This window comes from Heterodontus francisci, chromosome 37, assembly GCF_036365525.1.
Source record: "Heterodontus francisci isolate sHetFra1 chromosome 37, sHetFra1.hap1, whole genome shotgun sequence".
In the NCBI taxonomy this organism is placed as follows: Eukaryota; Metazoa; Chordata; class Chondrichthyes; order Heterodontiformes; family Heterodontidae; genus Heterodontus; species Heterodontus francisci.
Window position 1 is genome coordinate 22,532,108 of NC_090407.1, and position 12,702 is coordinate 22,544,809.

A 12,702-nucleotide genomic window follows, 5' to 3' on the forward strand; every position below is an offset into this window, starting at 1 on the left:
CATTGCCTCCCTCCCATGCCCTTCTCTTGCGCTCGCTCTCCCTCCTGCGGCGCTGCTGTCCCTCTCTTTATATCAGGCTGTCTCCATGGTGTTTGCATCATCATCTCAATCTGTATGATTCACCTGTTCATATTTGTCTTCCTTTATTCTCCTCTCTAGTTCAAATGGTGGCAGTGGGAAGACTGTTCCTGCCCTGTGCCAGTGGTCAGAGGTGATGAACCATCCTGGCCTGGTCTGCTGTGTCCAGCAGACCACTGGAATTCCACTTGTCATCATGGTCAAACCGGATACCTTCCTCATCCAAGAAATCAAAACTCTACCGGCCAAAGCCAAGGTCAGTCACTGTCTCAGGGAATGCAGACCTTCAACCATTTGATGCCTGAAAAGACAAAGATATGAATTCAACCTGTTTATTATTGATACTAATTGTAGATTTGTTCTGAATCACTCTTTTGAAAACATTAATATAATTTTCTATCAGAAAAATACACAGGTTTCTTCAGTTTAGTGCAGATTATTTTAAAATACTTTGATTCCAGTGTAACATAACTCTACTGGATCCAAGTAATCCTGAGAGAAGTTTAATATCTAACTTGGGGAAGAGAGGCAAAGCCACAGAAATTGCTTACGTATTAATGAAATTGGGCTGGTGAGCCCCCAGTCCAGACACCATGCTGCTCAGTGATTGCTATTTATTAAATTCCGCTACTGGCTTCCGATTAAAATTTTTCATCACCTTATTGACAGTTGGAGCTGGTGACTCAGTGCAATTGCTGACCTGAGGACTGCAGCAGCTGTTTTCAAACTGTTCAGTACTGCAGTGAAGGGCAGACACCTCCATCCTTGTGCAGCTGAGTTATTTGACTTTTGGTTCTCTGGTGGTTTACCTTCCACAATCCTGTGCTCTTTTCCTAAATCTAGATGTAACAAAATATAGTAAAAACAAAAACTACTGGAAATACATGGCAGGAAAGAGAGAAGATAGTTTAATGTTTCAGATGAGCCATTTCATCAGTACCAGCATGGGTAGGTAGCAGAAGCCACTTTGTGAGTTGAGAAATTTTTTCTCTGAGGGTTAAGCGTCCTTGAAACTCTCTTCCTCAAAAGGTGGTGGAAGCAGAGTCTTTGAATATTCTTGATAAGCAAAGGGGTAAAGGTTATTGGGGGTAAGTGGGAATGTGGAGTTGAGGTTACAATCAGATCAGCCATGATATTGTTGAATGGCGGAGCAGGTCGAGAGGCCGAGTGGTCTACTGCTGCTCCTAATTCGTATGTTCGTCTGACTGCCCAAAATACTGAATGAAAAGCGAAGAATCATAATTTAAGGTCACAAGTACAGAAATGCCAAGTAGTATCTTAGAGACAGTTGATGGGTATAATAGTTTGGAAACAGAGTTTCCTGCCTCTCTTTTTCATTTGCAATGAAGGATTACCACCTGAAATGTCAATCTGTTCTTTCAGGGTTTCTCCCAGTGGCTCACTTTGTCCAGTGAGTAGCTGAACCATACAGAGCAGGAATGTGTCGGGTTTGATTCCTGATTGGGATGCTGTAGTTTACTTCAGGTATCCTGGATTAGAGTGGGAATGGGTTCCTGTTCCTGATCACTGTCCAGTGACCCCTAGCTGAATGTCATCAAGGACAGAATCGTGATTGTCTCTGATTCCCCTGCGATGCAACAGGTTGTTAGCACTCAGTCAAACTGGGTATGTGAATGTTGACAACTTAGCTGAAGGCAACTGGCGACAAGTTCACATTTTGGGCAGAGACCTTGCATTACAATGAAGGTAGAATATTAGGTTGCTAGGTCTATGAATATTACCATAAAACAAGGAAATAATATAAACATTCAAACTTTGTAGAGTGCTCATGGAATATCTGTGTACTATTTTGGAAAAGATTAAAGATACAGAAAAGGTTCTAAGAGTGTTGCAGGTTTTGGAGAGTAGGCCGAGGAAACTTGCCTATTCCCGTTGGAAAGTAGAGTAGGGGAAGGTCTCAAATTTAGGAATTGTTAAATTAATGTAGAGAACCAAAGTAGAGCGATTTAATATAAATGAAAGAAGACATCCGATAAGCCTTGAGAAATAATGCATTAGAGCAGACAGTCAGTTACAGCAAACGCATTCAAAGGAAAATTTTAATTGATTCCGTTAATGGTGGAGAGAGATGGAAAAGATGAAAATGGTCAGATTAGCCAGTAAACCAAGTCCTAGCGGCAGGCATTGAAAAGAACTTCGCTTGTTCCTATATTTTTATTTTCTTGCGTTTCCCCCTTTCATGTTTTAGATCCAGGACATGGTTGCAATTCGCCACACGGCCAGCAACGACCAGCAGAGAACCACCATGATACTCTTATGTGAGGATGGCAGCCTGCGGATCTACATGGCAAATGTCGAGAACACTTCCTACTGGCTACAGCCTTCGTTGCAGCCCAGCAGCGTCATCAGCATCTTGAAACCAGTCCGCAAGCGCAAGGCTGCAGCTGCCAGTAAGGTTTTAGTCGCTGAGATATTCTGCTTAGCTTAAAGGAGAGAGAAACTGAGAATATGTATGAGTATAATGATGGCATACTTCAGGGAGCTGGCCCTTGTACATAGGAAACCTGTGTTTGTACGGAGACCTGATATTCTGGATAGGTTTTTAACAGCTATTCACATGCTTGAAGTGAGGGGGATGGTCCCCTGTTCAGGACCACTTTCAGAATTCTTTTAGGAATGAAGTTTGCATCCCTTGTGATACTTTTTCCTTTGAGTTACGAAGCTCAGTAATGTGAGAGAACAGAATTGGATGAATACAGCTGAAAAGGTGTGCATTAGCCATGAGTTAATTGTTAACACTCTCTATTAAAGCTATTTCCACTCCCTGTGCACTGCCACCTTCAAACTCCTCTCAGCAGTTTCCCTCATGTCACTCAAAGCAATAGGCAAGTAAAGCATAAGGCATCTTAAGAATTTTTCTAATCTTATTTCAAACTGGTGGTGCAGAGACTTATGCTCCAGGTTTTTCCACTGAGATTTAGCAGCTGCTGCCTTTGCAGTCTTCTATATTCTTGAGATTGGTAGTAATTATAAACTATTGGAATCTTGTAATAAAAGTTGTTACAACAAATATTACAATATCTATTCCCATGGCATTTCCCCATTACACATATATCTGCAATAAATAGACTCCCTGAAATGTACAGCAGGTCAGTCAGCATCAGAAAGGGAGACTGAAGTTAATGTTTGAGGTGGGCTGTTTCTTCAGACAGGTTCGATTACATCCAGATTTGTTCCACATATGTGTTTAAAAGCACTCCTGACAACATTAATCATTTACAGTTAGAATAAGAATTTGTAATTTGTTTTGACTCACAGGTACATATTGAGAGATATAAATAAAAAATACTGGCCAGTCCTACAAGCCATGTCTATTCTGAAATTTGTTATCATTTATTAGTGAATTTTTAGTTTTACAATTACCATTTCAGAATCCAAAAATCTTAAAGGTCCTCAGTGATTTGCAATGCTAGATAATCGAGTTGAATGCATCAATGTAGCGCCTGCACTTGGTAGTTATAATTCTGCACAAAAGTGTTGGATAAAAGGGAATTTTTGTTTTTTCAGTAGAAAATGTACATAGCGCGATATAAGGTGCCTTTGGTGGTATCCTGAATAACTGATTAACCATTGATGAAGTTCTTTTGGTGCCTCTGTTCACAGCAACTCGCACCTCCAGTCAGGTAACATTTCCGATTGATTTCTTTGAACACAACCAGCAACTGACTGATGTTGAGTTTGGGGGAAATGACTTGCTGCAGGTGTACAACATGCAACAAATTAAACATCGACTGAACTCCACAGGAATGTATGTGGCCAGCACAAAGGTACGAGTCCACCATACGACATCCACTGACCTCTCTCTAGAAGTAGCACCAACTCTTTTTTAAAAAAAAACATTTTTGCCCATCTTTGATGTGTTGTCAACTACTTAGCAAATTCCACCCACCTTTCAATATTTCCATATTATAAGAAACATGAAAAGAATAGACAGTGAAAAATAGAATGATACAGCACAGAGGTGGCCAAGTCGGCCCACCGTGCCTGTGAAAGAGCTATCTAATTAGCCCCGCTCCCCTTCTCTTCCCTATAGCCCTGCAAATTTCTCCTTTTTCAAGTATCAATCCAATTCCCTATTGAAAGTTACTATTCGATCTGCTTCCGCCATCCTATCAGGTAGTGCATTCCAGAACATAGCAACTCACTGTGTTTAAAAAGAAAAGGCTCCTCATCTCACCTATGGTTCTTTGAATCTATGTCCTCTGGTTACTGATTCTCCTGCCAGTGGAAATTGTTTCTCCCTACTTAGTCTTGATTTTATTGTCCAGTGTTTGGATGTCTTAATAAGGGAGAAAATTTGTGAGATTATCAACTACCAAATGAACGTAATGTGCAAATACTGGCAAGTTTAATTAAGTTGATAGTATGTTGAGGGCATTTGCTCATAAATTGAAATGCTCATTTTATTCAGTATAACTACACCTGCAATTTTGGTGCAATTTTACGTCTCCTTTCAAAAGGACATTGTGTTTATTGGAATGAGCTTCAAGAACAATGACTGGGCAATTCTAAGACATAACAGGTGTGCTCCTTGAAAATGGAAAGAGGACAGATTTTTAAAATGTTGATAAAATGAAGGTAATAATGTGGATTGAATTAAAGTAATTCTCTAGAATTAGAGCACAGGAACATAAAATTTGCAAGCTTTAATGAAGACTGACGATTGGGAGCTAGCACGTGGCAAATATGTGAATTCATATCCTGGACATTGTGCTTATTATCATCCATGATGTGAGGAGGCAGTATTTACAGGTTACTTGCTGTGTAACTGTGGAGTTCAGATTCATTTAACAGCTTGGATTGGAAGTATTGTAGCTAGAAAGCTAATCTGAGAATAGTAATTTTAGTGCAGTTGGTTTATATTGCTAAACATGTATGTTCTTGTGTTCAGCTTGCTGCAGTCACTTTTTTTTAAATAAATCTCAGAGCTTGGCAGGAACAACCTGGTTTTAATTGACTACATCATAAGTGTTGACAGCTGCAATAACAGGTAGTGCGATAAGATGAGCTAAGCCTATAGTAATGTGCTTATTTATTGCAGCACTTTCTGCAGCTGAGTGCCCACAAAGCTAAAGGCATCCTCTTTCTACAAGCATCTACCCACCTTTAGTTTTGGCTCAGTCCATCTCCCCAACTGCCACCCCAGGCAAAGTCTGGACGTGCAGAACTTTGATATACTGCTTCCAAACTTCCTTCCCCCAAATCTGACCAGTCACTAAGATTGCTTTGTCCACTTCCATAACATTGCTTTGTTCTGTCCTTGCTGTTTCTCCCCTGTTAAAACCTTAATCCATGCCTTATCATCTCAAGAGTTTACTCATGGAGGACACTGAGGTCCATGTCCCCCACAAAGTTCTGTGCTTTGTGTCCTTGCCAAGCTCCACTGGCTCCCATGACTTAGCAAGTTGGTTTTAAGATCCTTGTCCTTGGTGATTTTTGACTAAATGTTTCCACACTCAATTCACAACTCCATCACCAGTTTATTCCCTGTTCCATGGCCCCTCTGCTTCACCATTAATGGCCAGTCTTTCACTCACTGTGCTCCTTCTCACTAGACTTTCTTACCTAAACACCACCTCCCTATTTTCAAAAACCTCCTAAAACCTTTTCTCGTTGGTGCTTTTGCATTACCTGTAGTGTCTCTAGGAGTGGACCATGTTCCAACATCTAGTAGCATGTTGTAATAATAAGGTTGTCACTTAGTTTATTGCTATTACTTTGAATGTCTTCTGTGGGTTGAGGGGAAGAGGCTTTGGCATGGTTAATGCCATGAATGTATATCTTCCCTGTCAAATGTTTGTCTGTAATAGTGGACCAAGGGAAGTTAAATAATTGGGCAGTAGTAAATAGACTTGTGCTTGATTGGTGTTCAGAATGTATATGTGTTCCTTTACAGCCTGGTGGATTTACAGTGGAAGGTGTCAACAACAATGCCACCATGGTAATGACAGGAATGCGGATCCAGGTTGGGACACAGGCCATTGAGAGAGCACCGTCCTATATTGAGATTTTTGGTCGAACAATGCAGTTGAACTTGACGAGAGCTCGTTGGTTTGACTATCCATTTACACGTGAAGAGGCACTACAGGCTGATAAGAAGCTAACCATTTTTGGTAAGTGATAACTAGCCAATAGAAATGCATGCACTGCAAGTTTATAAAACACGTTATCCCATAGGGTTTGCAATATCATAGCTTCCTCTCGACACTGATCAATCGTGCCTTTGTCCAGCCTGGCCAAGGTTGTGGATTTTTGTAATACCATCCTATATGCTTGGCCAACTCTCTCGCCCCAGTTTTCTGAAATCAGTGTAGTAGTGAATATAAGTATACAAGAAATGTTAGATATTTCTGCTTTTTGAATAAGTACAGAGTAAGTACATTGTTCTTCTCCCATTCTAGAACCCTGGTAGAGATTTAAGACCAAATCATCTTTACTCATGTGTTGATGAATCTTTTTTTTCTATTCAAGACCTTGATATATTCTCTCTTTTATTTCCCTGGTCTTTCCAGTTGGGGCATCAGTTGATCCTGCTGGGGTTACAATGGTAGATTCAATAAAAATCTATGGAAAGACAAAGGAGCAATTTGGTTGGCCCGATGAACCTCCAGAGGATTTCCCAACAGCCTCTGTAAATAATGTCTCTGTTCCAAGTGTCAACCAGAGCAACACCACAGGAGAGGTGGACTCAGCCACTCCATCTTCCACCAGCGGCTCTGTCCTCGAGAGGTAAGCACGACTGGAACTGTTTAAAGTTACGTGACTTTGCTCCTTAGTTGGCGAGGAACAAATGAAGAGTGGTTTGCATAAAATTAACAGCATTGTAAATTAGATTCCATGGGATAATAAACATCAAAATACATTTTATTGTTGACTCCTCATGGAGCAAAATTGACAAGGATGATGATGCAAAGAAATATTTTACATGAGGAATGATTTTGTTCCTCTTGAGCATTTGTTCTGTAACCAAAGTTTGTTTGTGTTAGAGTTTCTTCTCACTGAACCATGTGTGGCTGTTGTGTGAAAGCTTTTCATTACAGCATGATCTCAGACTGTATCCTTAGCTTGCAGTTCCTACACTCTAGGTGGATTCATATATTTCTAGTATTCCAGAAAATAGTTGAATCGGAAAGGATTTAGATGTACAAAGATTAAAAATTTCATCCTGTTCCTTTCATTTTGTCTCCCTTTGTCCTGTTTGCAACCTGGGCATGTCTGTCCTAATCTCTGCCATGTACACGTAACTTGAATTCTCCCTGCCCATTCTTGTGTGTATATTTTGGCTGCACTCAGAGCTGGAGCTCATTACTTGTATTGGACTGTTCTCTTTTTCTTTCTTTTGACCCCTCTCAGACCCTGCCGCCCTGTTTCTTCCCATTCTTGTCACCCAGTCATGCTTCCCCAATCCATAACTATATCTCTGCCTCCCTACTCTTTTGTCACCATTCCAGGCTTAAATCTTCCTTGAATAAACCTGCAGCTATTCTCTATGCTTCTCTTAATGTCCTCTGAAAGGCCGATTGCAGACTCCATCTGAGCAGCAATTCGAGCTTCCTTATCCTCTTAGCTCATCAACCTTCCCACCTAGTATGTTAGTTGGGGGTTAACTTCAACCACCTCCCTGTTCTCACCTTAACCACCTCTTGGACTCTTAACAGATTAACAATTATCACTTGTCTCTGTATTTCTTTCCAGAGTGCCTACTTACTTGTAAGCAGGGCCCTTGTTGTGAATGATTGCATTGGTATTCTGCTTTGATTGAAATTTGCTCATTGGTGGCATCATCTTGCCCTTTACTAAAGTCTCGCTGGCTGACTGACTATACTTTGCACCATCTCCCTATCAAAACAGCCATGGTGACAGTGTGGCTCTTGTTACCAAATCACACGATGGTCTACTCTTTTAGTTCTCTGGTATCTTCTCCTCCAGCGAACACTTTCACTTGTTTACCCGTTTCAACTCTCTTCTTGAAAAAAAAATTATGTGCCATTTCTGCACTGAACCCCACCCCAAATTTCTCCAAGATATCCTCACTCCTTTCCTTCCTTAGCCTCTACACAGAGTGACTCTGAATCCTCTGTGATTTAACTCTTCATCTTAACTCCCTTTTCCCTCTGTACTCTTGATTTCACTGCCTGACACTTCTGCTTCCATACAAACTTTCCTACTAATATTTGTACTCACTTGACCATGTAATTTCCTGTGGCCCCTCTGCTCCCATGGTCTAGATCACTTACAAGACCATCTCCAACCGTATTCTTGCATCCTTCATTACCTAACCCCCTTCCAACCCTGAGTTCCTTTTGTATCTGCTGTTGGGAAAGAAACTACCCAAAGTCACAGTTGTACTTTCAAACTCCCACTTGCCTACTCTTCGGCCTTCCATTCACCACAGAGTGGCGCAGTGGTTAGCACCGCAGCCTCACAGCTCCAGCGACCCGGGTTCAATTCTGGGTACTGCCTGTGTGGAGTTTGCAAGTTCTCCCTGTGTCTGCGTGGGTTTTCTCCGGGTGCTCCGGTTTCCTCCCACAAGCCAAAAGACTTACAGGTTGGTAGGTAAATTGGCCATTATATATTTGTCCCTAGTATAGGTAGGTGGTAGGGAAATATAGGGACAGGTGGGGATGTGGTAGGAATATGGGATTAGTGTAGGATTAGTATAAAAGGGTGGTTGATGGTCGGCACAGACTCGGTGGGCCGAAGGGCCTGTTTCAGTGCTGTATCTCTAAAACTAAAAACTAAAAAATTATATTTCTGCAGCTGTCAATTTGCTCAGCCACTCCCTCAGCTCCACCTTTTGATGCCCTTGCCCCCAGAAAAATTTTCATTCTCTCATCCTGGTTCATCCCCCAGTACATCTCCATTTTGGCTTCCGCATGTCCATGGGGCAGATTTGTACTTATCTGGCACCCAAGTGCAATGGCCATCCATCCATCTGGCTAGACCACAAGTGCTATCAGGCCTCAATCACCTCTGCCAAAACTGTCCACAATGTCTGGATTATCCTGGACTGCATTTGCTGTATTGCTGACCATCTCCTTAAGCCCCTCACACCTATTCCCTTCACCCCCCATCTTCTTCACCTTCATCTCTATCAACTATTGCTTCCTCCCTAGCCTTGGATCAACATCTTTCTCTAATTTCTCTCCTATCTTCCCCGATGGCCTCTGTAAGATCATCTTGTCCATGAGAACCATCTCCTCCTCTCTTGACCCCATTCACACTAGGCTGCTGATCACCCAGCTTTTCTTCCTGATCCCAATGTTAGCTGCCATTGTGAGTGGTTCCTTTTCCTCAGGTACTGTTCCCTTCAAAACTACCATCCCCCACAAGGGAGCCTCCCTCAACCCCTCTGTCCTTGCAAACGACTGCCCCATTTCCAACCCCACTTTTGTCTCCTTAAATTTATTGTTGCCCCTTAAATCCATGTCCACCTTTCACACAATTCCGTGTTTGAATCTCTCAACGCTGCATTCCACAGCACCGAAGCAGACCAAATAAAAGTCACAAATGACATCCTCTATGACTGTGACCATGGTGTATTCTTTTCTCCTTGGCCTGTTTGCAGCCTTTGACACTGCTGACAACAACAGTCTCCTCTCGTGCCTCTCCTACATTGTCCTTTCCCCCCCCAAACAACCACTGCCTGACCGCCTGCCCTGGCTTGGCTCCACTCTTGCCTATCTGATTATAGCCAAAGCATTTCCAACAAAGGCTTCTCTTTGCACCCTTGCACTGTTCCCTCCAGTGTCCTCCAAGATGCTATCCTTGACTTCTCCTCTTCCTCATCTACATGCTGTCCATCAATGATAGCATCCAAATGGGTGTGTGCTAACAACAGCCACTTCTATGTCTCTCGAGCTCTCCACTGCCTCTGTGATGTCAGCCTACTTGTCCAACATCCAGTCTTGGATCAGCTACTTTCCTTCAGTGAAACACTGGGAAACCCAAAGCCATATCTGTGGCCCCACTGCAAATTCCATACCTTTGCTATTGATTCCGTCCCCCTCCCCCACTACTTTCAGATTGAGCTAAACTGTTTGCAATCTTGGCATCCTACTTGATCCTGAGCTGAATTTCTGATCCCCATATCCTCTCCATCATAAAGACTATCTCTGCAACATTGCCTTCCTCCACACCTAGTTCAGCCCATGTTCCTCCAAAACCCTTACCCATGCCTTTGAGCTATTCCCAAGTGCTCTTGGCCAGTCTTTCAGCTTTCACCCCCTGTACATGTAATCTCATCCAAAACTACATTGCCTGGTCGTACATCACCTCTGCCCGCTGATCTATATTGGCTTCAGGTACAATGCCTCAAACTTAAAATTCTCATCCTAAAGTTTGAATCCCTGCACATCTTTTATCTTCCTTATCCCTGTAATCTACTGCAAACTTTTTCCCACCCCGACCCCCTCCCACCCCAAAATCTCCATTCCTTTGACTCTGGCCTCTTGTGCATTTTCCTCCCACCTCCGCTTGGTTTAACCTTTTTGCATTCAAGCACCTGGGCCAAGTGTTCTGGAATTCCATCTCTTAAACCCTTCCATCTCTTCCCCTGTTAAGACTATCCATGAAAACCACTCTTTTTCACCTCTTAATATTTCATCCTTTGGTTTAGAGACTGTGTTTGTCTGATAATGCCTCTGTGAAGCACTGTGGGCGTTTTTCCATGTTTAAGGCACTACGGAAATGCGCATTGTTGTTGACATGCAACGAAGGAGGAGATTGGGTAAATCTAAGGATATGGGGTATCTCTCACTTAAAACTTGAAGAGAAAAGGGCACAAAATGATTTTTTTACACATTGAGCGAATGGACTTTATAGTTCTTGCTTAAAGCACTGATAGTTCAGCATCATCTCCAGATGTTTAAATAAAAGTTTGACCAACTTAATATCTGCAAAGTATTTTAAAATGTTAGTCTCAGTAGGAAATTTTGAATTATTGCGTTTATCACCTTGAAGGCAGATGCAATCAGTGTTAAGGGAACTGAGCATCAGATAGATCTTTAAACTATAGAGACTGTAGTGGGGGAAAGGGGAAGCAAGTGTAATCTGAAAGCTGAAGTTGTCAGTAGTAAGCATGTCAAGGACTTAACGACTGAATCTGTTTCCTGTGTGTTTTGAGCCTGTGTAGTGTTAGTACAGCGGATTGCTGCAGTAGTTGTGAATATTGCAGGGTTTTTTGAAATGAGACACAGGCTATGCACCAACTCTACCTGCTCAAAGTGGAAACCCCACTGTGTTTTTTAGAACCCCAGTATGCTTCTTCATTGGAAATTGAAATCTCCACTGGGGTTTCTCCACAAACTTGCATATCTTGAAAATTGTAAATGCGTTTGTGTGCTTAATGAGTCAATTTCCACAATTACAAGCAGTGCACTGAATGGGATCATCTAGGTATAAAAGCTGAGAACTGCAAATAATCTGTCTCCACCAAGCATGCCATCCTTCTGTGGGGACCCTGTGCTGTGTGCTGATGACCAAGTATTTCACAGCAATCACATTGCATGACCCCCATCACATCCTCTTTGTGCAGATACTGCATGCCTGATTGCTCATCTTCTCTTTCTATTTCTTTTTCTAAAGTGGTAAAAGGATTGTGTTTGCTTTATTTAAAGTTCTCATGTGGTTTTCTTTTCTGTTGTTCCCTGAAAGTTTTGAGACTGAATCCCTAAGCTCCTTAGACCGGTTAGTATCCCTCCTTTCTTTTTATCCTGTTCTCTCTTACATTTGTGTTTTTGTGTTTGTGGCATCTCACTATTTAAAACAGCAGTAACCACACACATTTTTGTCATTTGTTCCTGAAGAGCTCTTCAAAATAACACTGAATCCAGGACACATGTTTAAGTCAGTGAAATTGTCTCCAGTCATGTCACATATTTTGTATGGATTGACCTCGAACGCTCTAACAATGGGGGCATGAAATAACTGCATGCATCTTGCTGGCTGGCTGGACCCCGTGGCAGTATCACCTGATTGCATGTGTTTAGTTTTTAGAGCTATTAGCGTTTTGGTTCTTTTATCTCTGTAGGAGGTTGTATTGACAAGTATCTTTAGAGTAAATTGAATATTGGAGCTTTATTCAACAGCAACAGCTTGTATTATATAGTGTCTTTAACATAGTGAAACATCTCAAGGCGCTACATAAGATTGTAATCAATCAAAATTTGATACCAAGCCACATAAGGAGGTATTAGGGCAGATGACCAGAAACTTGGTCAAAGAGGTAGGTTTTCAGGAGCATCTTAAAGGAGGAAAGGGACACAGAGAGGTGGAACAATTTAGAGAGGAAACTCCAGAGCTTATGGCCTTGGGAGCTGAAGGCATGATCACTAATGATTGAGCAATTAAAATCAGGGATGCACAAGAGGCCAGAATTGGACGAGCGCGGATAGGTCTTGCTGTTTTTCATGCTAATGACTTGGATAAGAGTTTGGGAGTAAGATCTCCACAATTTTGCAGACAATGCCAGAATAAAAAGAGGGTGTGTAATGAGAGAGAACACAACCAGAAACAGAACGATTTGGACATTATAGTTAACTAGGCTAGTAACGTGGGAGATTAATTTCAATATGTTCTAAATGGAAGAGTGGGGCAGTGTAC

At 41.9% G+C, this 12,702-nt stretch overlaps 1 protein-coding gene across 5 annotated transcripts in view; it reads left to right on the forward strand.

The window, feature by feature from the left end:
* The window catches only part of ubr4 (ubiquitin protein ligase E3 component n-recognin 4), a 187,034-nt gene that overhangs the window by 83,899 nt on the left and 90,433 nt on the right, over window positions 1-12,702 (forward strand). For 3 of the 5 annotated variants that reach the window (XM_068017283.1, XM_068017284.1, XM_068017286.1), the window contains exons 45-50: window positions 160-334; window positions 2,288-2,489; window positions 3,703-3,866; window positions 5,996-6,212; window positions 6,612-6,828; window positions 11,755-11,787. In XM_068017283.1, coding sequence (XP_067873384.1) covers window positions 160-334; window positions 2,288-2,489; window positions 3,703-3,866; window positions 5,996-6,212; window positions 6,612-6,828; window positions 11,755-11,787 — 1,008 coding nt within the window. The remainder of the gene's footprint in view (window positions 1-159; window positions 335-2,287; window positions 2,490-3,702; window positions 3,867-5,995; window positions 6,213-6,611; window positions 6,829-11,754; window positions 11,788-12,702) is intronic. The other 2 variants (XM_068017287.1, XM_068017288.1) reach the window with 1 other exon arrangement.